A 25,082-nucleotide genomic window follows, 5' to 3' on the forward strand; every position below is an offset into this window, starting at 1 on the left:
CTTTAAATCCCAGTGTAAACAGAATTTTTGTTCGCTCATTTCAATTTTTGGGGACAACTGCTTTGTGCAAGGCCCTTTGAAATACTTAAAAATGACAAAAAGTATTTTAGCTTTTAAGGCTGTTCAAGGAGCTTGACTTAATTATGGTACAGGAAGCCTGGGATGATCAAATGAAGCGCTCTCTTCCTCTCAGTTTTAGCTAAACTTTATATATTGGGTTGTTGGTTTAAGGTACTCTAGCATTCTGCAATTTAGGTATGTATGCTTTTTGCTTTAAACTTCAAGTATTAGTGTTCTCAATAATAAACTACTGCTTATGCATATCTTAACAGGGGGAGAGGGGCAGGCAAACTGGCTGGCATTCCTTGTCCCCATCCTCTCTTCTCAATATTGCAGCTTAATTCAGGCATGGTTTACTTCTGTTCTTCTGCTTCCTTTGAATCAGTTCTGAACTAATCAATGATCAGTGTGCTGAAGGTGTATTGAGATTTAATTTTCTGTATTTATCCTTTATTCCATTTTTACCTCTGTGTAGGTTTATACAGATAAAACATGCAGTAAAATCACAGAGGAGAAAGTTGAGAGAATGTTAGAAGTGTTCTTAAAGTGCTTAGTTCCACATACCTCGAGTGAAAAGAATTCTTTTCTACTTTCTTAACATTACAAACACTATCTTTTCCCATTACTTTCTATTTGGTATTATGTTTGGTTGCAAAATCGGTCAAAGTGGTTGTACTGCTGCTACTGTTTCTTAATTACTGTAAGCGTAGCCTTCTGTTCATATCTGCAGTTTAGCACTGATATGAATGCAGTCATTTGAAAGTTACATTGATGCATGTGAACAGAACAAGTAAAAAGCTTGCAGGGCTTTCTGCTATGTATTTAACTGGTTTTATAGTGCTAATACAGAATTTTTCATGAAGTAGGGAAGGTTTTTGTATTAAAAAATTATAAACTATTTTTAATAATTTCATAAGCACCTTTTTTCAATCTACCTGCAACCTCATGAAAGAATTCAAAAAAGGTATGCTAGCCTTAGAACTCATTTTGTTAATAGCACACAAATATGAACAGCTTGAAAATACTGAAGGCAAGCCAAGGTTGGCCCTTTAAATAGTTTAGAGATGCGTAGTTTTGAGTGTCTCTTTATTCCATGTTGTAGTGCTTAATCCTTCTATTTACTTGTCATGTAAATTTGTCTCTTTTTTTTTTTTTTGCTTTTGACTCCCCAGGTGGCCTAGAACATTGGCAGGCATCACAGCATACCTGCTGTGTACGCGTTACTCTGCTGGCAGTGGGATATATCCTGGCAACTCACAAGATGAGAGAAGAGCCTGGCGCAGATGTGACAGGGGAGGGTACTGGGCAGAAGAGGACTACTCCAGGTGCCAATATGCAAATGATGTGACTCGAGTTCTCTATATGTTCAATCAGGTAATTTGTGCATTTCTAGAAAATCAAATTCTATAATGAAAATAAAAACTCAGAAGTCTGTTTCTCCATTATTTTTTTTAAACCCTTAACACTGGTGCTCCAGATGAATTATATTGAACACGTACCTCTGAGTACAACACTAGAACTTTAGGTTTATGTTAAGAGTTTGGTTTAATATCTATTTTGAGTGCTGCCAGATTGAAAGTGCAAGGGAATTTTTATTCTTTGTTGTACTTGTGTAAAGCATGAGAGAATGGTACTTGCCATGATTGTTTTGTCAGCTGGATGCCCTGTCCTGCCCACATGCTATACAGAAACAAGGCAAGCTGAAGTTATAATGTAGAACAGCTATTCTCATTAAATGAGAGAGTAGTCAAGCTCTTAATAGACTTGGTGTGGTTGATGAGAGTTAACTAGTGAAAGTACTGAGTTTTAACTAGGCTTCTCTAATCTGATAGGACTCACAAGGATACAAGAGAGCGTTTTGGAGTTTAAATGTAGCTATGAAACAATTTTTCACCTCGACTCTCCTTTTGAGGAGTTAATTAATGCACTTTCACAAACACTGTTCTGCAGTGATATACCCAACCTTGTATGCATAGGTGCTGTATTGTAAAATACTCCATGAAGCTTTGAACCTCTGGTTTAAGCTTGATGTTTTCCAGTGCGTGCTGTCAGATCACTAACATCAATGCAACAGGTGAAAATATGGAGATGTGAGAATGTTTCTCGGTGTGGTGGGGTTTTTTCTGTTTGTTTTGTAATAATACAGCATGACACTTGAGTTGATGTTAGTAGTGTCTCTTACGTTTAACATGGGCCGTGGTGCATGCCTGACCTCAGGATAGGATTGCTGTGTGTTGCATGTGTTCAGAGTGTTTCAGTGCCTGAGCTCACGTTTCTTTGGAGAAAACTTCACGCTGTGTATCAGAAGCACCACAGCCCCTAACTGGGACAATCAGGATCTAAACTGATACTTGCCCTTCGGATGTCTCTGATTTATACACGTAATGAAGGCTTGACGTCCAGTGGCTTGGGCTAAACCTAGTTTGAGGCAAAAGCATTGAACCGCATGTTGTGTAGATGGGTTATTGCTGACTTGTTCCCTCTGTGTTCATTTACTTACTAATGCGGACGTAGCTTTTGATCTTCCTGCTCTGTTTCCCTGAGGACCAGTGAGCACTGGTATAAGAAAGATGGAAAGGCAGAGAAAGGGAAAGGACTGCCTGTTCTGGCCCAAGATAGACTTAGGGGTTGACTTAACTATTTGTGCTTTATATTCCTAGCACTAGAGGTGCATGCCATGGCTTGGTCACAGGAAACATGTTTGAGGGCTGAAATGGGAGGTGGTGGTGCTTAATGACTGGCTAGCAGGTAGGAGATGATGCTGGGCATCCTTTGTCCTTTTGTGGGACACAGCAAGGTTGAGTGTTTGCTTACTGAGAGCTTTGATGCTCTTGCTTTGCTTTTTCCTCACCTGGGAATTCATTTTCCTACAAGGCCTGTAACAGCTCAATGCTACTCCTGCCTGCGTACTGTAGTCCAACTTAATCTAGGCTCTTGAACAGTTGCAACTCTTACTTCAGCCTATTGTAACTGCTTTTGGTTAGCCAGCATTAATCAGATTGCAGAATAATGTTGCCAACTTTGTGTTAGGAAGTGTAAATGTGAGGGTGTTGTGGCCAGCAACTGAGCACCACACAGCTGCTCACTCACTCCCCAGCAGCATAGAGGGGAAGAGAATTGGAAGGGTAAAAGCAAGAAAGGGTTGAGATGAGAAGATTTTAATAATTGAAATAAAATAATAATAATGATGATAATAAATTGTAATGAAAAGGAAAATGACAGAGAGAAATGAAACCAAGAAAGACAAGTGATGCAAATGAAGATAATTACTCACCAGCAACCAACCAATGCCCAGCCAGCCTCTGAGCAGTGCCCCCACCGCCCCCCCAACATTCCCCCAGCTCTGTGTGCTGAGCATGATGCCATATGGTGTGGAGTATCCCTTGGGTCAGTTGGGGTCAGCTGTCCCAGCTGTGTCCCCTCCCAGCTCCTTGTGCCCCCCCAGCCCACTCGCTGGTGGGGTGAGAAGCAGAAAAAGCCTTGGCTCTGTATAATCCCTGCTCAGCAGTAACTAACACATCCCTGTATAATGGATGCTGTTTGCAGCACAAATCCAAACCACAGCCCCATGCTATCTACTAAGGAGAAAATTAACTCTATCCCAGCCAAAACCAGCACAGAGGGTCAGATTAGTATCTTCATAAAGCAGAAGTATAATTTCCATGTGTGAAGTAGATAATAGGAAGATATCTGCTTAAAAATACACGCACACAGGTATGCTACACTGAAATAGAGCTTTTGGATTTTGTTTTTTAAAAGGAAGTAGCAGCATGTTTTGGTTTTAGGAGGTGTCCTTACTCATTAGAGTCTTCCTCCTTTTATGCGTAGTAAGTCTGGAATTTTTAGCAGTTTTGGGCACAGAAATTTATTGTATCTTTGAGACTAATATTACATGTAATAACATAAGTATCTTTAAAGCCTTTGAACACAAAGATAGTTGAGCCATTTTGAACACTAGAAGTCTGACAAGCAATTTAAATCAAGTAGAGGTCTAAATTTAAAATTGAGTAAAACCTTTAATGTTTATACAAGAAAATTTATGTGTCATTATTCTTATTTGTATCATACAGGTATGGTTTTAGGTGAAAAGAAATTAATGTTTGAAGAAAAAGTTCAAAGAAATTATTCAGAATATCTGAATTTGAAAGTTGACTTTGTTCAGTGTGTGTGCTAACTTTGAAATTTATTTACACTTTAAATGCATGACTTCTAGTGTTTTGGAAAAAAATAATCTTCCATTAATTGCATTCAAATTTATGTACAGTTGCTAAGACCAGCAGATATATATATATATTTAGTTGTGTTTATGTGGCACATTGCAAATTCACTAAGGCAGGCTAGATAGCTGTACACCAAGAAACAGAGAGACAGGGCATCTCTAGTTTGGATTATCATGGATAAACAGCATCTGAACATGAGCTGATAACATTTGCACAGCTTTCTACTGTACTACATGAAATTTCCCATTTTTGGTCCCTGCTAGCTCAGGCATGTTGGTGTTGCATACTGTTTAGTGAAGAATTTTCTAGCATGGTGCTTGCTTCAGGAACAAAATCATTAGCTTTGTCATATAGGGAATCTGTCTTGTGGGGTTTTTTTGGGTATGTGTTTTAGTTTGGTTTTGGTTCTTTTTTTTTTTGGGTGTGTTCCATTCCAAATGTTCTCTGTAATTACAGAATCGAGTGAATGCTAAAGCAGTCACGTGTTTGATTTTTTTTCTTTTGGCTTCTCTTGCTATAAAATGCCATATTTTTGGAGCTTAGCGTTGTCATGTCTAGGCTCTGGTGAAAAGGAAAATAAGCATTTGACAGTACTGTGTTTTTTTTTTTTTTTTTCCTTCTTTTGTTGGTGCAACACCTCTCTCAATAGGAGGCAATAGGATAAAACTCAGTTTCTGGCTGCAGGTGCAAATGCTGGTTCTCTGGCTTCTAGGAAATGTTTCTCCTAACAGAGAAGGTGGTAGTCCCTGGATACTTAAAACACTGTGATCCCTGTGGGAATTGCTATCCTGTTTGGGAAATGATTACTTATTAATTGCTTAAGTATTGCCTTTATCTTGTACTTAATTTTCATTTCTTCAAAATGCTTATGTTTGTTCTCTACGTAGATGCCGCTCAACCTTACTAATGCAGTGGCAACAGCAAGACAGCTCTTGGCTTACACTGTTGAAGCAGCAAATTTTTCTGATAAGATGGATGTTATTTTTGTGGCTGAAATGATAGAGAAATTTGGAAGATTTGCTGAAAAATATAAAGAGGTAACTGGATAATTTGCCATCATTTTAAAGATAATCAAAGTGTTTGTCCTTAAGTATTCTGAGCAGTGAAACCTTATCAACATTAGATGCAGGCACTGAGTTAGTGGATTATCAGATTCTATTCCATGTTTTTGTTTGTTTAGTAGGTCCCTGAAGTTGCTGACCCATGGTCACAGACTTTGCATTCGCGCTGAGATGATCCAGCATTCACTGGGCCTGTAATGTGAGTAACACCTCTGATCAGCACTGGAGCAGGGAGATAGGTACAGTAAGTCTGTTTTTATTTAATATGGAGTGGGTCACACAGGTTTTCATTGGTATGTTCTTATCTAAAAACACAAATAATGAAAGCCTCAGAGATCCTCTCAATAATGAATAAAACAAGACTTATCTTCTCCCCTCCTACCATGGTAGGCTGTCTTTATTCAGTATTGAGCTGTATCTCTAAGGTTTTCGATATTCCTATATCTTGCAGGATATAAGACAAGACATTAAAAATAAAAACTTAGAGAACGCTCATTGTTGGGGAGAAAAAGCGAGTGGTTGAATAGTCCCACCAGTGGGTAGGAACTCTCTGTTTCACTGCTGAACAGAGGTTATATTTATCTCACTATACAGTCCATGTTGGGAAGTTGGAGACCACAGTGTCTCAATTTTAAACTTGTGCCAGGAAAAAAAGCCAAATTTCCCCGTCCACCCTCAGCAAACCATAAATGCTAGTTGTAAATTCTTTACAGAACTCCTTGGAGAATTTTCAGGCTAAATCTCCTTTTTACAATCATAACTTGGATTTTTTTTTTTGAGTGTGTATTTTGGAATTATACAAGCAGTTCATTAAATGGCTGGTTTTGTCCCCAGTGGAAAATAGAAACATGGTTTAGACTGCTGCATTATTTGTGAACATCATAAGGATATTCTTTTCTCAGCTGTGACTTATTGCATGTAGAGTGGCACAATCTGGTATTACTTTGCCATGTTTGAAGGTAGCAGATGATATGAAAAGATCTCAGTTAAATTCATAGCTAGTTTTGGTCTTAGATGATGGATTTTCTTTTTTAATCTTAATTTGTTTGATTTGAAGTCAGCCATTGATTTGCTGATATATTCTATGAATGTGAGTGCAATTTCATTTAATAATTTTCAGTAGCTATTAAGAAGAGTTGTTTCTTATTAGGGTATTTACAAACTTTCTTGACGCTGTATTCACTCATACATCTTATTGTCAGTTCTTTGTATTGCAGTGGCTATTCTGAAAGATAAATACTGTGAATTATAAAAAGCTTCATTTAATAGCTTTTTCAGAAGAAGAAACAAACCGAAGACAAATGTTCAGACAGTTCTTAGCAGATTGTCTTAAGTTAAAATGCAGTTGGAAAATCCTATGGATACCCTGATAAGCAGGGGAAAGAATATTATGTGTAATATTTTTTTTAAAGTATGAAACATGAAACAACTTGAGTCCTGTGACTTCAAGACCTTAATACTGATAACTTATTGTAAACTCAGCATTTGTTGATGTGTTAAACATTACCAGTTTTCAAGTAGTACTAACTCATAATAAACATCTTAAATTAATCTAACTTTGTTCTTGAGAATTTAATGAAAAAGGCTATGGCCTGCAAATGCTGCTTGAGGCTCTGTGTTAGCTATTGAGAATGTTCACTGATCGTAGCTTCTGTCCCTAAAAGAGACAGTTCTTAAAATAGTAAATATTTTTATATTCCTGTTCTTGCCTTTATTTTTAAAGATTTGAAAAAATAAGGACAAACTCCTGTGTTCTCTCCTTATTAGTAATATTCTGAAAAGAAATTGGGAAGCCTGGATGGTGAAGGAGGTGGCTTTTGCACCCCACCCTGTCTCTCTTTATGCAGAAAATTCCAGTTCCTAAATTTAGGCACAGTGAATTGCATTTTAGTCAATTCAACTAGAAAATAGATGCATCTTCACCTTTGGTGCAGTATTTGTCACTGCTTCTTAAATGTTGTGAAAATCCAACATAGGTCAATGTTGTCAATGTAGGTGCTCATTAGTTTTGGCAGAATTGTGGCCTAAAAAACTATAAAGGGAATTAATTTTGTATCAGCCTGTCGTACAGAAGACGGGGTAAGGGAGTGTCAGCATAAACTTACAACAATGTAATTGGTGGTTTGAAAGTAGCTCTGGTACCTATGGGTGTTTGCTGTCTCTCACGTATAACCTGCAACCTAAAACAGTTCTTGCAAGATTGAAGGCAAGTAAGGAAGGAATCAAAGAAAAAGCAGACATAGCAAAAGGAAGAGGAGCAGAAACGTTGTGTGCTAATTTTTGCCTTTATTACTCTTATCTTTGTATTGTTGATTTATAGTTTATTTATTTTAGGTTTAAAGTTGATTACAAATAGTCTTTTTGAATAATTAGTACATTAGAACGTGGAGTATTATCCCCTTTGCTTTTAATAAAATATCTGTATTTCTCATGTTTTTGCTTTCTAAGTATAATGTAAACAGAAATTACATTGGCATAACACTTTTGTTGGATGGAGGTAAATGCCTGAGTCAGTGTTTCAGTATCTCAGCTTGACAAGTGTTGACTGAAATAGGAACAACCTATTTCATTTTGCTTTTTGTGCTGACAAGTCTCTTTGTATTGCCTGATAATGATCCTACTTGATGAACGCTTTCAATGATATAAAATAGTCCTATTTCTCTTCCCTGTTAGCTTGGTGACGTGATGGTGGACATAGCAAGTAACATTATGTTAGCTGATGAACGTGTTCTGTGGATGGCACAAAGAGAAGCCAAGGCTTGCACTAGAATTGTACAGTGTCTACAGAAAATTGCTATGTATCGGCTTGCAAATGGAGCTCAAGTTTATTCTACTGTAAGTATAAATTTATTTATTTAGAAGACATTTTTCTGGCTTTTGAGTTTCAATAGCTTTTTATTTTTCTTAGTAGATGTTGGCATTATCTGAAATGCCTACTATTTCTGTAGGGAGAAGAGAAATACTCTGGACAGATTTATCCCTGCCAGATAAACAGAAACAGTTTTCTGGGTGGTTTTTTTTATGGTGAAGAATCCCTTTAAGTTATTTATTCTTCCTGTGGGTGTGTAAAATCATTTAATATTTGAATTTTGTCGTCACAGTATTCGCCAAATATTGCTCTTGAGGCTTATGTAATAAAGGCTGCTGGTTTCACCGGGATGACATGCACCGTGTTTCAGAAAGTGGCTACATCAGACCGTACCGGACTCAGTGATTATGGGAGAAGAGATCCAGATGGAAATCTAGATAAACAATTAAGCTTTAAGTGCAACATTTCAAATACACTGTCAAGTCTGGCTTTAAAGGTTGGATACTCATTGTTTCCCTACTGACTTTGTAATAATATCTTACATATGAAGCATTTGAAAAGCAAGCTTATATTCATAATTTCTAATGTTAAAGTAGCATTTTCACATAATCCAGAATGACTGTGACAAGAGATATTAAAAGTGGCAAATGATAATAAAGTTTGGTTATAGAATAATTTTTTAATGGGCACAATTTTTAACAAGTAGATGTGGTTTTCTTTATTAAACATCTTAAGTTGAAAGATGCTTTCAGACCTTTTCAGAAGTATAGAAATTGAGATGCTCCCTAGTTCATAATAATACTTAGCATTATTTTGCTGTATTACCTTCATTACATATTAATATACCTTCATTATGTAAGAAATCAGATATTACCAGTCTCCTATTACCAGTCTGAAATACTCTCCTCAGAGTGATAATGTAATTAAGCATGAAGTAGAAAATGGACCTGGAAGGTTTTTGTGTGTACGCACACACACCCACACACCAAACACTTCCTCATATTCTGTTAAAGTGCTTTTTCAGTTACGTTCCCCAGCGTACCAGTTTGCTTTTTATCACTTCATGAGCTTGGATGTCACTCACTGCAGGCTGTGTATTTGAAATTATGTTTATGTATTTTGATGAAATGACACGCATGCTTCCCTACCCAAGTATAATTTATGTACAAGTTACCAAAACCTGTTTGTATACAGTGTTTCATTTTGAATGCTACTAATGCACAAAATTACAGCCTTCGTTGCTTCTTTTAGTGGCCAATAGTCTAATATGGAAAACTTTTGTAATACTTTACTGATATTAACTTCAGCTTTACTCTCTATAACAAGTAAGGCAAGTACAGAATCTTAACTTTTTTTTTCCTTTTTAAAAATGTGTTAAGACTTTAATAACCTGATGCAACCGTGTTATCGTAGATTACTTGGAAACACTGTCAGATAAGTTTGTCCCAATGCATAGTCTGCTAAACGCATTCATCTCTGACACTGTTCGGTTGGAGGAGTTGCTAATTTAGTCTCTGAAAGGAATTTAATTTTCTCTTTAAAAAACTGTTTATTTCTAGAACACAATTGTAGAGGCTTCTATCCAGTTGCCAGCTTCCCTTTTCACTCAAAAGCAAAAAAGAGATGTCAGACCAGCAGATGAATCTGTCTACAAGCTTCAGCTTATTGCATTTCGTAATGGAAAGCTTTTTCCAGCAACAGGAAATTCAACAAATCTGGCTGATGATGGAAAACGTCGTACAGTTGTAACACCAGTTATTCTTACCAAGATAGGTTTGTTTTTATTACTTTTTTTATGATCTTCGAAAATAAGAAACATTTTTGACTCCTTTGTTTTGACTAGTATATATCTAGTAAAAGGTTTTTAGTATCTAACGTGTTACCTGTCGAGAAATTTATGTGCAAACTCATTTCTTCTGTAACAGATGGTTTAAACCTAGCCAGTCACCATGTTCCTATAAATGTGACACTGCGGCGCATTGCGCATGGAGCAGATGCTGTTGCGGCTCAGTGGGACTTTGATCTGCTGAACGGACAAGGGGGATGGAAATCGGATGGTTGTCGCATTCTTCTGTCCGATGAAAATATTACTACCATTCAGTGCTACTCCCTCAGCAACTATGCAGTTTTAATGGTATGACACTTAGAATTACACGTCTCTTTCTGGAACTTAAAAATATTTAAAATGCAATTCTGTGGGTTTTTTTCTTGCATTAAAGGTGTATTCCCCACATTCCATTTCACAGAAAACCTAGGCATAAGAAACAAATCTTTTTCTGCTTGTTTTGATGTAAATGTTGATGTAAGATGAGGTTCAAGTGGAAATCTGTCAAACTGAAGTTAATTAATGAATATACTAGACACAAAAGAATTTTCATATGAAAAGTACTGTATTGTAGGAAGCCATTTTAATGAGCTACTGAATCAAATGGGCTTTTATGAGTTTTAGTCTGATAATAACATTTTAAAATAAGGAAAGGTAACAGTAAAAAAAAAAAAATCTATCTGTGGTACATTAAATTTGTTAGCTTTGCTTATTGACAGGAATGTTTTCCCGGGTATATTTATTCTTGCTATAACCCATAACCAGAGATAGCTATGTCACTGCAAATTAGGTATTAATTCACTAGCATGTAGATCTGTTACCAGAAGACATTGACTGAAGAAGGAAAAAAAGTTGAAATATTTAGTTACTATCAAAAATATTTTTAAAATACAGTATCTGAACTCTAGTCTTAACATATTGATGTCAATAAAATGGTTAACCAGTTCTAAAATTTAGTGATAGTTGAAGAAGGGAGTGACACACTTTCTTTTAGTGCTCTTAAGTTATAAAGTACTACTACTTTGTTCCCAGAGCTCTCCATTTCAGAATCCGGCCTGGGAAGCTCCCCTTTTTTAGAGATGGCGACTGCTACCCTGCTTACCAGTCATGTCATACTTCACCAAATAAAGTTAAAGCCATATCATTAAAAGTCAGTGATATATCATCAAATGATAAAATATGGTACATAAAAATGGTAGGCTAGTAAGATGTTTAGGAAATACTGTTAAGTGTAAATTTGGTATGGGTTTTGTTGTAGTTAATGTGCTCTGTGTGGAATTAAATATTTTTATTTAATTGTACATGAAAGAAAGAGGATTCCTTTGTCATGATCAGTGCATGAGAAGTTGATGTTTTTGTTTCGCAACTCAAATTTTCAAAAACCTTCATCTTAAGAGAACTAAATAGTACAATACCAAAAAGCTAAACATAAATAAGATCCACATGCCAAGGTTTTTAAAAGAGCTCAGAGACCAACTTTTCACTTTACCTCTGAAGGTACTGTTTTAAATTACTTCAAACCGTTCTAATCCTATAGTTTCATTCTCTGATATTTTTAAAATATATAATCCTTTCCTAAAACATAAGTGTTCTTTAAAATGGAATTAAACTTCATTTGTATGTGTAGAGTGCATGTAAAGAGAGATGATGCTTTAAATTGGTCACATTTCTGCCATCTGGAGGAAGGAAAATGAAGAGCATACTCAATCTGCTGGTGTAAATGACTATTTTTAAATTAATACATGGTAAGATTATATCAGTATCTTATTTTGAGTTATATAGAGAACTGTTGACAATCTGAAATCAAAAAAGTTAGGGAAAGAGGCAACTTTTCTGCCAGTGGCTCTCATGCTATGCTTGCTCAAAACTGGTATTTCATAAATATTTAGCTACTTCCCAAAAATGTTAGGTGATAGGGACTGGAGAGGAAGGGGTAGGTGGAGGAGGAGAGAGAATAATGCTCATGTTAGATGTTCCTTGCACACAGTTAGTACGCTGCAAGAGCTCTGGATGTCTAGCTGCTGAAGGAGGTTTTCCTAATGCCTATCCCTATATTGACTACAAAAGCCATAATAGGCTATGCATATATTAACTAAAAAAAGCCATATTACCCCATTTCATTTGTAGATTTAGTGTTGTGAAAATCCGGGTTCTAGTCCCAGGCTCATAGTTCTGGATTCAGTTCTAGAAGTTTGGCTTTTAATTCAGCAGTTGTCATTAACATCAAATACATGAACAGTAGTGGCAGGAGGGACCTGAACGCAATATTCCACCATCCTGGCTGGATGGCAAATGAATTAATCGGAGTTATTTCACTTTTTTTTATACTCTACTTTAATACATATGTATGTAGAAGAAAGCAGGTTCTATGTACTGACCTGTCTCTATACATTTCAGAACGTAATGTGAAGTTCTTTCTGATAAGGAAACCTGTAAATGAGTGCTTAGTTCTCTAATCTAGTGCATTAGGAAGATACAGTTACAAAATCTTGTATTTATTTGGAAATCATTTTAACCACTGTTTAATAATAGAAGAGGTAACTAGGAGGCTCAGCTGAAATATTGTTATACGTAGGCCTATGGCAGAGGGAAAAAACTAGCAATGGTAGTTGAGAAGAAACAGAGTTCTGCTAGTTGGATATAAATGCCCCAATGTTGTTCTTAATGTCATCTCTGCTGTAATTTTACTGTCATTCTTTTTTATTAAATTATTTTTAGGATTAGTTTAGCTCAGAAATAACATTGTTAGCTCCCCGCACTCCTTTTAGTAGGTCTGATTAAAAATGTCAGTGCAGTCGGTAAGAATTCCATTGACTTAGTAGGTATTGGGTCAAGGCCTTTGCTAGCTAGGCTAGGCATACTAAGTTTTCTCAGATATCTTAGAAGATTATTGTAGATCTTGTGACTTTGTAGCTCTTGTTCTCTAAGTTCACACCAATACACGCGTGGCATCTTGTTACCTGTCACCAATCTGAAAGCAAAAACAGGAATTCTGCAGATTCTGTCCTCTGATACTCACCGGCTATGTGTGACAGGACATTCGCTCATGCTTGTAACAGCAGTGAGTTCCTAGGGATCTCTAGTTGGAGATCAACCAGGCCATGGGTAGTGTTGAAATCAGATGACACTGCCTGCCTGAGGCATAATATCTTGCCAAAGAGAACCAAATACATAAAAATAAAACTGACAATCTGATTAAATTAATTTGAAATGAGGTTGGTGCATTAGTTAGGAATAACAAATTTATATTCTGATGAAAGAACAATTGAAGGAGTGGTGAAGAGACTGCTGACTAATATGATTGTAAGCCTCAGTTCAAGAACTCTTCTTCTGTTCATGAAGTCAGATTAGCTGTCTTAACCTTAAAAACAGATTGTATATCACTGTGATTTTTCTCAAAACAAACTGAAGCTTCCTCCTAATGTTCTACTATTCTTTGTGAGTGTCAAATTTGCTCTCTGTTCCCGCAACACACTTTTGAGTACTGCCAACTCTAGAAGTTTAAGAATGACTCACTCAAGAGTTATAGGGGTGAGAATTTTGTTTCCTGTCTGTTCTGAAAAAATCTTTTTAATATATTTTTCCACCAATCTTATTTAAGCAAATTTGATGTTTTTTAGTGCTGGAAGGGACTGAAGTTCTTTTTTGGTTTTGGGGTTTCATTTGGGTATTTTTTGTGTTTATTACCATTATGGAAACGGAACTGTAGTAAACTGCAGCTGCATCCAAACAGAATTATTTTTTCTTGCTATTCTTGTTAGTAAATGAAGATCTCAGATGTTATTTGAAATACCGCCATGCTTTAACAGTCCAAGGTTCTAGTTCATGCTTACTCCTTGAGTAATATTTTGATGGGCAGATTCAGAAAAATTGAAAAATGCTGAAGAGCTGTTGAATTCTATTTAAGTTATCAACTATCTATTCTGGTCAAGCAGTAATCCTAGAATAACAGTCTGGTAGGAACATCTGGGTGTCATTTTGTCCAATTACCTGCTCAAAGTTTGATCAGCTTCAAAGTCAGATCATACTGCTCTAGGTCATAATGCCTATCTCCAAGGACAGAGATTACACAGTCTGTCTGGGCAGTATGTGACCGTTTTCATCAAAATTTTTTTCATGTAGCTAATCAGATTTTCCATGCTGCTGATAATGTCTATTGCCTCTCATCATTTCATGGTTCATCTCCAAGAAGAGTTTGACTCAGTCTTCTTTATGCCATCCCAGTAGGTAGTTCAGTATAATGAGATTTCTCCAATCTTGCTTTTCTTAAAGATTAACAAACCCAGTTTTTTCCGCCTCAGACATTACATGCTTCTGCCTGCTAGTCATCCCTGTGATCTGTTGGACTTGCTCCATCCAGTATCAGTCCCTTTCTTGTACTGGGGAGCTTTACATTGAAGACAGTTCTGCAGAGGTGGTCTTGGTGCTGAACAGACAGGAATAATCAATTCACCTGCTTGCTGAGGTTTTGCTAGTACAGTGAAGTGTGGCCTCGGGCTGCAGGCTACACTGCTGACTTGTGGTCAACTTCTGTCTACCAGAATCCTCAAATGGTTCTTTAATTGCTTTCTATTTAGTCCAGTGCCTAGCCTGTATTGTTGCATGCATGCACCATCCCAGGTGTACACCTTTTCATGTTTAACTTGGCTAAATTTCATGATGTTTTATAGGCATGTTACTCTGGCTCACCAACATCCCTCTGAATAGACTCCGATCTATTGATCAGTCTCCCCAGTCTATAGCGTCATCTACAGACTTGTTGAGGGCACTGTCTGTAATGTTCTTTGGGTTGTTGCAGAAGAAATAATCATAACTGAATCACACAGTTCTACATGCACTACATGTAAGAAGAAGAAAATGGTGTGTGTCTATAAGCTGCGAACTTCTCTGTGTATTCAATCATATATGAAGTTTGAGTTCTCCAAGATGTGTGACTGCATTTATAAAGGTCAGCCAGATTAGCAGGTAATTGTGGAAGAAAGCCAGGAACATCAAAATAATAAATAATTGGAGGGTTGGGGGTGAGGGGGGTGGATTTAATCTGGAAGGTTCCTGTTACTACTTTACTTTGTTTTTCTTCTGCCATTCTTCCTACACCACCCCACCCCCCCAAAAAAAAATGAAGAGGTAAGGTGGACTAATGTTAATTTTGTTTTTGTTGTCAGGACTTGACAGGAGCTGAATTATATACACAGCCAGCTGATCTCTTGCATCCAGTAATTTATGCCACTGCCATGGTTTTGCTAATGTGCCTGTTGATGATCATAGTCAGTTACATATACCATCACAGGTATGAATCAAAATTACTACACTAAAAAAAATTAGTTTTATAGTGCTTAGGACTGCTTTTTCTTTTTCATAAGATGACAATATGGTAATCTGCATTTGTGGCTTTTTTCCCCCCTATAAAATTTGTTGCTGCAAACGAACAGTTAAGCAAGTAGCTATTTCATCTGTTCTTGCATACGACAATTTAGCTGTCATAACCATGTATCTCTTTCATCGTGAAGCAAAAGCTAAGAATTAAAGAAGAGACCACTCAAGAACGATGCTAGAATTTAACAAACTGTTCAGCCTTTTACATTTCTGTTGATGTGAAAGCTTGAAGCCTAAAATTTTTGAATCAGGCCCCAAATAGTTGTATAAAGCTAGTTAATAGGAGGGTGTTTTAATTTCTTGTGATGAAGACCAGAGATTATATTTGATTACAAAGTACATGGTATTCAAACAATCATTAACAGTAATTATATCTCATTTACCGCTAGTCTATCTTGCTAGTTTCTGAAAAACAATAATGCAGCTGTGTTTTATGTTGTCTAATTCGTTTCTTTTAACAGTGTGATCAGGATCAGTGTAAAAAGCTGGCATATGCTAGTTAACCTGAGCTTTCATATTTTCCTGACATGTGTGATGTTTATTGGAGGGATAACTCAGACCAGGAATGCCAGCATTTGCCAAGCGGTAAGTAAACATGCACACACTTGAAAAAATTATTTACCGGTTTCATACTCGTATATATGAATACGCCTCCCCTTTGCCTCCTGTGGAACAGTAGTACTGTACAGACATTTCATCAGAATGTAGAATTTAGACAAAAAAAATCAAATTTTTTTTACTTTAAAGATTTCTCTTGTTTTCATCTAGCCGTGAAGATAAGACTAGTTTGTTACTTGAAAAGTGGAGAAGTCTTTCAGAAATGCCAACGGAATTTTTCTTTGCCCAAAATGCTATAACAAGAAAAAGTTCTACGTGTTTTATTTTTGAGACTTACTTCTTATGAAATTGTTTTATAGACCTGTATGTGGCCTTTACAGACCATGTGAAAACTGATTTCCACAAGTATTAAAATATTTATTTCCATTTGCTCAGCAAAGCCTAGAGGGAGAGAGAAGTGTTTCAAATCAGACTCACGCTTTCTCTAAACAAACATCACTAGCTTTATTGAGACTCCTCTTTTATAATGATTTTTTTCTTCTGAGATTTGGCCAGGTCTAATTCGGTTGCAGTGTTTCAGTATAGGAACAGTTGCCACTTTGGAATGATATCAGTGAATTTTTTTTAATGTTTTCTTTTTTCTATCCAGTCACTCATAGAAGTTTCTAATCCCTCACCATAATATTCCATAAGGCTTTTTGTTTGAATTTACAGTAGTTATTAGGTTGACAGTTCAAAGTGTTGTAATAAAGTAGGTCCCTGCTTTCTCCTACAGATATAAAGAGAATGCTAGTCTGTGTGCATGCATGTGTGCATGCGTGCGCACACGCATATATACGGAGATGATGAAATAGTTTGACAAACTGTAACCTGTTTTTCTTGCCCACTTGGAGACAGTAATCTTCCAAGAGAAATTCTGTGATATGGGTTAAGAGTTGTGGTTTTACTGGTGATTGAAACTTGGGAAAAAAACCACTTCGGGTCATCTTAACAGAAACTGAAGTGTCATCACCTCTTCTATGCATGTGTGCTGTCATTTAAGGGATATATGAAACCTACTTCTTGCAGTCACTTCATGTCAGCGTTGGCTTATAAGTAAGGAAATACAGGATAACCAGATTGTGCCTTTCTTAACAAAAATCCAGGGACTTGGGAATTCCTGGAACTTTTTTTAAGAAAACCATGTTCAGTTTGTAAAATACTGCAGATGCAAAAGGATCTGAGAGCCAACTGTTTTCTTAACAGTAGTGCTCAGTCAGTCTGTGAGGATGACTTTGCGTTTATGTTTGGGCTGGTTATATATTTAAACTATGACAGTTTTCTTGGTGATTTATTTTTGCATTATGTTAAACTTGCTGATAAGTTTGTTAGCTGTCTATATTTTGCTGCATGCTACATAGTTACCACAGTATCATTCGCTTGCTGTTCCCTTGCTTGTTTCAGTTTGAATATCTGTAACACAGACATTTTAAGGTGTTTCATGAAATACAGAGTTTCCTAAAGTGTATGATTGATATGTAATATTAAAAGTGCTGGCCAGCAAAGTTTTTCCTGCATTATTAAGTTTTCCTTCCACTAGAGGCAACTGCAGCTATGTAACCTTTCCAGATTCAACCAACAGAAGATGGTTTGCATGAGATATGCAAGTTGCATGTTAAGTGATTAATTTTTTAACTTGGTAAAAAGGAAATGTTTGGGGGTTCATTTTTATTTTCTTTTTTTTTAAGGTTGGGATAATTCTTCATTATTCCACTCTTGCGACAGTACTGTGGCTGGGAGTGACATCTCGTAATATTTACAAGCAAGTAACCAAAAAAGCAAAAAGATGTCAAGATCCTGATGAGCCGCCACCTCCACCCAGACCAATGCTGAGGTGAGCTGGATATTTGTGTCTGCAACTCCTTATTTCCCAAGTTGCTATGCTCATATTCTGACCAGAAAACATAACGGGTCACTACTGGTTTTTTGCAAGTGCCTTCTCTAGAAGATATTCTTCACAGGTCTGCAAAGTCCTTTCCAGATTTTCCTGTTCCTCATCATTATGTTAAGGAGAATGAGGTGAAGGACGATTGGTCTTAGCATATTACTGTTGCAATGTTGTGTTCCTGATTTGTAAATTAAGAAATAGGTAGTATTTCAGCATCACCACTAGGGCTTTGATTAGGGCTGTATATAGCAACACTTCCCATTAAATTATCCTAGAAGAAAGAATGTGGAGAACTGTTATCACACAACTAACAGAGACTGCAACTTAAGTAAATACTTGAATGTGTTTTCCAAAGTTTGCCTACAAATAGTTTGAAAAATTGGTATCAGTCTTTATCAAATGGAAATAGTGTTCTTTGTGAAGCATTCCTCTTAGAATTTTTATTTCTGAAATCAATGAAATTGGACAAATTATCTGTGAAATTCACCCAATGTGAAATATTTTTAACAGAAAACATTAACATAACTTTGTTCCTATAGCTTACTGAGCCTCTAGATAGTAATTAAAAACCGCTAAGCTGAAATTCTCCACAAGGTGGCAGAAGCTGATTAACTTTGATTAGTTATAGGCAAAAACTTAAAGCTTGATTTTGAAGTACAGGCTGCAGAAAATCAGAAATGCTTTTCTGAATGTCAACTAAAACTTGCACTACTATATACAAGCATATAGAAATATTTCATTTATAGAATATTACATATTTAATAAATATTTAAGTTATTTAAATTAAATATAAAATTTAATAGTTAATTTAAGGTTAATATTTATACCACTTAAGTGCTGTCTTTGCTCTCCTTAACTTTTATTAGTTTTAAGAGAAAGTAAATATTTTTTATTCACTGTAGGATATCATGCCCATCACCAACTGTGTGCCTTCCAGCAGGGTACTGAGTAGCCTTTTCAACGTCTGTTGTGATCCACCCCGTCCCCCCGCCCCGCCACCATCCCTTTTTTTTGTCATGGTGTTCTTGCTTTGAAAAATGTTAGAATAAATTTACCAGCCTCACAGGCTCAGCTCTGCATAGACATAAACACATACGTACCATTTCACCTCATCTGTGACAGTATCACTAACCCTGGAGACAAATAGCAGAACAGAACAAACATGCTTAATATTTTTCAGTTTTTCTCAACATCCAGGTTTTGCAGATGAGGGATTTCCTCAGTCAGATACCTCTGTGATGTTTTTGTATGGAACAGCCATAGAAGGGTTTTTTTTTTTTTATTCAGTTGTCTTTTAAACTCATGTTCAAAACAAAACTACCCATCATGGCATGGGGCAGAGTTTTGTGTAAGAGTTTCCTGCTTGTTTGGAACTGGTTACGTACTGTTATTAGGCTGCCCAGCCTCTCGAATTTAAAGAGACAAAACAACAGATTCTCTGTTTGTCTCCACACTGTTTCTATTTCTCCTCTGTATGCCTTTTCAGAATTACAAAGGGTCTTTTGGAACAGAAAAAAAAACCAAAACCAAATATATGTAGGTACGCATTTTTATCCTTATTTGCCATATGTAAATAATTCTGCTTTGTGTTCTTGGGTTGAAAGAAGTCCACCTTGCGGATGATAGGTAGGCATGATGTTTATGCTGATCTTCAGTTCCTGGAGGTATTTCCTGAGAGTGGACTTGATACCTGTTAAGCTTCCTTCCCCTCTTGCACAGATAAGCTTTATTCTTTATTTTGGGAAATTCACTGCATGTAAGACAATTTTGTTATTCATTCAGTGTTAATGGGACTTTGTCACAGGTCATGAACAAGGTGGAAAAAGACTTTGAAATGGATTTGGAGTTCTGCAGAAGCCACTATAGGCAGTAGAAAAGAGATTTGCTGTGGCTCACATCAGCCGTGTTGAGAAGACAGTGGAACGCTTGGCACTGGTTGGGTTTCTTAACTGTGGAAAAACTTGATGCCAAGTATATTGCATTGCTGTGCCAGGCAAGAGGGTATAAAAATAACTGAGGTCTTCAGCTGCCAGTCACAAGAGGGAAATGGAGTTTGTCATGCAGAAATGGAATTTTGTTCAGCAGGCTCCAACCAAGACAAAAGAAAACCATTTCGAATTTTTTAGCTAAAAGTACTACTTTACAAAGAACCTCGCTGAAGGGGATACTTCATGTAAAGCATGAAATAAAAGTACAAATATTTGTATTTTTTAGTTTTATTTAAAATTAATACAAATACTTGTATTACTATAACACAAATACTGGGTGAATGATGTTCTTGGAAACAGCATTTCACTACTTATGGGTTTGGGTTTTTTTCCTGTTACGATTGTAACACCTCTTGTGTACCCATGTCATTAGGTTTGTTTTTCTCTTTGGTCTAACTTAAGGAAAAGTGTTTTAGTCTGTACAGTATTCTGCCCCAAAATCTTAATATTACTGCATCTCCTCTAGCATACTTTGTATATGTTTCTTAAGTCACTATTCTGTTTGTACAGTTCCTTGCTGCATGATAGTTTTGGTTTGTAATTTGGGCTCTTGGGAATTACTGAAGACTTAGACACGCCAACATACAAGTAGTTTAGGGTGGTTTTTTCCTCCTTTTTTTTTTATGTTGGTACTTGGTATCCTGGTATGGTTCAAGGCTGATTGTGAACATGTTCCTTCAGTGCAGCAAACAGCTATGCCTACGAACAATCCCTACTGCTTCATACTCCCACCAGTAAGAATTTGCCTTGTGCAGAACCAGCTTCACCTAGCTGTTCATGTGAGAGTAGGTGGTGCATTTAGTAATTTCTAGTGAAAGATAAGTAGAGCAAAATTGCCACAAAGATCTGTTTCATCTGTCCAGCTCCTGATTGCTGCATCAAGATATGGAGTGATCAAATGATAGAATTTGATCTTTGTCAGATTCAGCAACTACATAATACCTTTTGTGTACCTAGACTTCCAAGAAAGGCTTAACTTATTTTAGGCTGGTTTGTGTCTCAAGTCAGACAGCAGTAACTTCTGGCGAATAATCTGAAATGCAGTGGAAAGGTCCAGGACCATCGGAATAGATGTCGCTTGTTGACAAAACAAACTATCCATCTGTATGTCACAGTAGTAGCTTTCACTGCGTCTTCTGATCTGAATTTGGACTGGATTAACGTAAGATGCAGGACAGCGTGCCATTAATTTGAATGATTGTCAGTAATTATTGATCTGCCACTAATGAACTCAATATGAATTCACAGAAACTGGAATGAAAAGTTAGATACTCCAACAACATACACCCTTGTCCTTGTGGCATACAGTTTTTATTAACACCGCCACAGGAAAGCAGGAGGTGTATACTATGAGATTATAGAGTCCCTTAAAATAAATAAAAACAACTCCCAACACTACTCCCCAAACCCCTCCACACACAAAAAACTCAAGCAACAAGAGTTCTTATGGTTGATCACCTGAACACAGTGTCCATAATATTAGGCAAGTTCACCTCTGGAATACGGGACATATCACTTAGTATTTTCCCTCAAAGTTTCTGTATTCTCTTCCAGCAGTTTACAACTTTTGACTACCAGCTTTTGATTCTTCCTTCTAGCTGTGTATTCCTTCCTTCAGTGCCTCAGAGGGAGGTGAGCAGCTGTGAGAGAGACGTGGTTTACAACAGGAGAAAGAAGAATTGTAGTGAGGAAGACTTAAAAAAAATGGATATTGCATAAGCCCAAACCCAATTCACCCCAATTATTTTCTTAAAAAACCTGCATATTTCCAGAATCCTGGAAAGCTCTCCTTTCCTCTGTGGTGACTGAATAAAATCCATTGCCACTAAGCACCCACTAATGTAATGGCTTTACTTTTTAGGTTCTACCTTATTGGCGGAGGGATCCCTATCATAGTTTGTGGAATAACAGCGGCAGCAAACATCCGAAATTATGGCAGCAGACCTAATGCTCCGTAGTAAGTACCATAAACTGAGAGCCTTGTCATAAGATTTCATGGGTTTGCTTTTCTAAGTACTCTTTGCAATTAATTCTGGTTCTTCCAGAAAATATAACACAGCCAAGATCATTTCAAAGCACCATTATGAACTGATAAAGCATAAGTGACTTGTGAGAAGATGTTAATTTTGATTCTTTGGTTCGTTTCTTTTCCAGTTGCTGGATGACTTGGGAACCTAGCTTAGGAGCATTTTATGGACCAGCTAGCTTTATAATTTTCATAAACTGTATGTATTTTCTCAGCATATTCATACAACTAAAGCGTCACCCTGATCGTAAATATGAACTTAAGGAACCTGTTGAGGAACAGCAGCGTCTGGCCACCAATGAACACGGGGAACTGGCTCATCAAGATTCATTGTCAGTGTCACTAGTTTCTACATCTGCTTTGGAGAACGAGCACAGTTTTCAAGCGCAGCTGCTGGGAGTGGGCCTTACTTTGCTTTTGTATGTCGCTCTGTGGATCTTTGGAGCTCTGTCTGTTTCCCTGTATTATCCCATGGACCTGATCTTCAGCTGTTTTTTCGGGGCAACATGTTTAAGCCTCAGTGCCTTTCTTATGGTGCACCACTGCATTAACAGGGAGGATGTCAGGCATGCTTGGATAACGACTTGCTGCCCTGGAAGGAGTACGTATTCAGTGCAAGTAAATGTGCAGCCCTCCAGTTCCAGTGGAACCAACGGAGAGGCCCCTAAGTGCACCAACAGTAGCGCAGAATCTTCATGCACAAATAAAAGTGCATCAAGCCTAAAAAATTCTTCTCAAGGTTGCAAACTAACTAACTTACAAGCTGCAGCAGCTCAGTGCCACCCTACTTCTCTGCCATTGAACACGGGTCCTCAGCTTGATAACAGTCTCACTGAACACTCAGTGGATAATGACATCAAAATGCATGTAGCTCCCTTAGAGGTACAGTTTCGGACAAACGGACACCCAAATCGGCATCATAAAAATAGAAGCAAGGGACATCGTGCCAGCAGGCTTGCAGTATTGAGGGAATATGCGTACGATGTTCCCACAAGCGTGGAAGGAAGCGTGCAAAATGGCTTACCTAAAAGTCGACAAAGCAATAGCGAAGGGCATTCAAGGAGCCGAAGAGCCTATCTGGCATATAGAGAACGTCAGTATAACCAATCCCAACAGGATAGCAGTGATGCCTGCAGTACGCTTCCGAAAGGTAGCAGAAATACTGAAAAAACAATAACTACCAACAACAAAAAAGATATTCTAAGGAAACCAATAGCGGTTGAACTTGAAAACCAACAAAAATCTTACGGCTTAAATTTAGCCATTCAGAACGGACCACTTAAAAGCAGTGGACAGGATGGGCCCTTGCTCACTGCAGACAGTACTGGTAATATTAGAACTGGGTTGTGGAAACACGAAACTACTGTGTAGCATTATAATTCGTTGCGGGACAAATCCATATGAACTGTGATTACACATTCCTTAAAGCTATTAACGCTTTTGAAGACTGTTTACAAACTCTAGGTACGTGATGCAGGGAGGGAACAGTGATAATCTGCCAAGCAAAAGATTGTATGCATTATCTTTGCTGTTCTTACAAGATGAACTTTTGGTATTTTGTGAAAATTTTTTTGAAGCGTCAGTCTTGAGAGATGCAGAACATAACTTTGTACACTTTTATTTTTTACCTGTAACCCTGCAGATGTGTCCACAACACATTTCAAATTTGTATTTAAATGTGTAATAAATAGTATTTTCCCCAGCAGCCCAATGTTGCATTTATTTGTTGGGTTTTTTTAAAAAGATTATTGTACTGAATGTCATCTTGATTTCAATACTTCAGGATCTGAAAATTAGGAGTTTCAGTCACTAAAGAAAATATTTCGTCCCTGAAATAGACAATGCAAATAGCTCAATTATTGCACGAGACGAAGAATTTGTTTGGAATGAAGAAGCTACATTTAAGAGATTTTTAGTATACAGGCAACTTGTTTATTCCAAAATCATTGTCTTGTACTTGCTCAATAAGTTAGTTATATTTTCAGATGGCTGTGGCTTATTTTAACTTGTACCGAGTTTTAGTTTACGTGGTGATGTTTTTGGATAGTACTCTATTTTGCCCTCATAATTACTTGAATGGTATCAATTTTTTTAAAAAATTTGTTTTAATCATTTGTAGTTGAGAAGGTTATGAATGTTCACTGACAATAGGTGCTAATTTGCAAAGGTCGTCAGTGCATATCTGTGAAAAGTATTTTGGGTGTAATAGTGTGGAAGGATGATAGTGCAGGTGTTTTGATAGGTACTAATGGGATAATCTGTTAAGCGTGTGATCAGTATGCAAAATCAGGGTCTTCCAGTTCAGTGTCACTGTACAAGCTGACTCAAGAGAGTGTGTTTTGAGTTGCAGGTTCACTTCTACTCCCCTATATGTGACCGTTTGCAGAATAATCTCCAATCCTACACAGCATCTGTGTTTGTTTTTTTAAAAAAAGTTTTAATTGAAGGGCTAGATAAGTAAGGTAGTCAGTTCTATAAAGCATGTAAATTCCTGCAGTAGAAATAGCTAAAACATGCAATCTTTTACAGTAATGTAAATCTTGAAAAATAAAAGCTGTAGTTAAACTCTAAATTCAATTGCAGTATAATTACAAAAATTACGGTCAAAATATATTTTATGTAAAATGAAATATAGAATAGATTATTTGTCAAATATTAGTGTAGTTTTCTATACTTTGATTGTTGTCGCCTCAGTGTAAACAGGGTCGTGTTTTGTGTCATCCTGCTGCTGTGACAAATTTGAGGTTGTAGTTGCACAGTAATGCTTGGAGCTTCACCTGTTTCCAGTAACTGATACCCATTTTGGTGAAACCAATGGGTATTAAATAGCAAAAAGTGGTTCTGTGTGATCTAGTGCTGATACCACAACTCAAGTTTTAAGCAACAAATTAAATTGGATTGTATATACTTGGCTACTTGGTTACCTAATTCAATCTTGTCACTGCTGGGTATTTTACAGTTAAGTCTACCTGAATACAGATACAAGTCTAACATCCTCAGTACTCATATATTATGTTAAATAATTTATCATGTGAGGACTCATTCAGGTATATTTAATTATTACTTGCCAGGTTTACTACACCCTCTGCTAATTGATTTCATAGTCTGAACTAACCTTGGAGGCACCGTACAAACCTCCCCAGTAGGACAGTCTTGTTAGGATTTGGGTGCTGTTTTTGCTGCTTGTGAGTCGTTGCCATTCAAGAATTGTTAAAGCAACATTTTGACAAGT

General features: G+C 36.9%; 1 protein-coding gene across 1 annotated transcript in view; it reads left to right on the plus strand.

The window, feature by feature from the left end:
* The window catches only part of ADGRA3 (adhesion G protein-coupled receptor A3), a 58,091-nt gene extending 34,536 nt beyond the window's left edge, over positions 1 to 23,555 (plus strand). The window contains exons 9-19 of the mRNA XM_075091757.1: positions 1,233 to 1,434; positions 5,168 to 5,317; positions 8,015 to 8,176; positions 8,443 to 8,646; positions 9,710 to 9,923; positions 10,076 to 10,284; positions 15,141 to 15,265; positions 15,813 to 15,936; positions 17,637 to 17,782; positions 21,686 to 21,781; positions 21,979 to 23,555. Of these exons, the coding sequence (XP_074947858.1) occupies positions 1,233 to 1,434; positions 5,168 to 5,317; positions 8,015 to 8,176; positions 8,443 to 8,646; positions 9,710 to 9,923; positions 10,076 to 10,284; positions 15,141 to 15,265; positions 15,813 to 15,936; positions 17,637 to 17,782; positions 21,686 to 21,781; positions 21,979 to 23,221 (2,875 nt within the window). The 3' untranslated portion in view covers positions 23,222 to 23,555. The remainder of the gene's footprint in view (positions 1 to 1,232; positions 1,435 to 5,167; positions 5,318 to 8,014; positions 8,177 to 8,442; positions 8,647 to 9,709; positions 9,924 to 10,075; positions 10,285 to 15,140; positions 15,266 to 15,812; positions 15,937 to 17,636; positions 17,783 to 21,685; positions 21,782 to 21,978) is intronic.
* Positions 23,556 to 25,082: the final 1,527 nt, after the last annotated feature.

Source organism: Phalacrocorax aristotelis, chromosome 4 (genome assembly GCF_949628215.1).
Source record: "Phalacrocorax aristotelis chromosome 4, bGulAri2.1, whole genome shotgun sequence".
NCBI classification, from domain to species: Eukaryota; Metazoa; Chordata; class Aves; order Suliformes; family Phalacrocoracidae; genus Phalacrocorax; species Phalacrocorax aristotelis.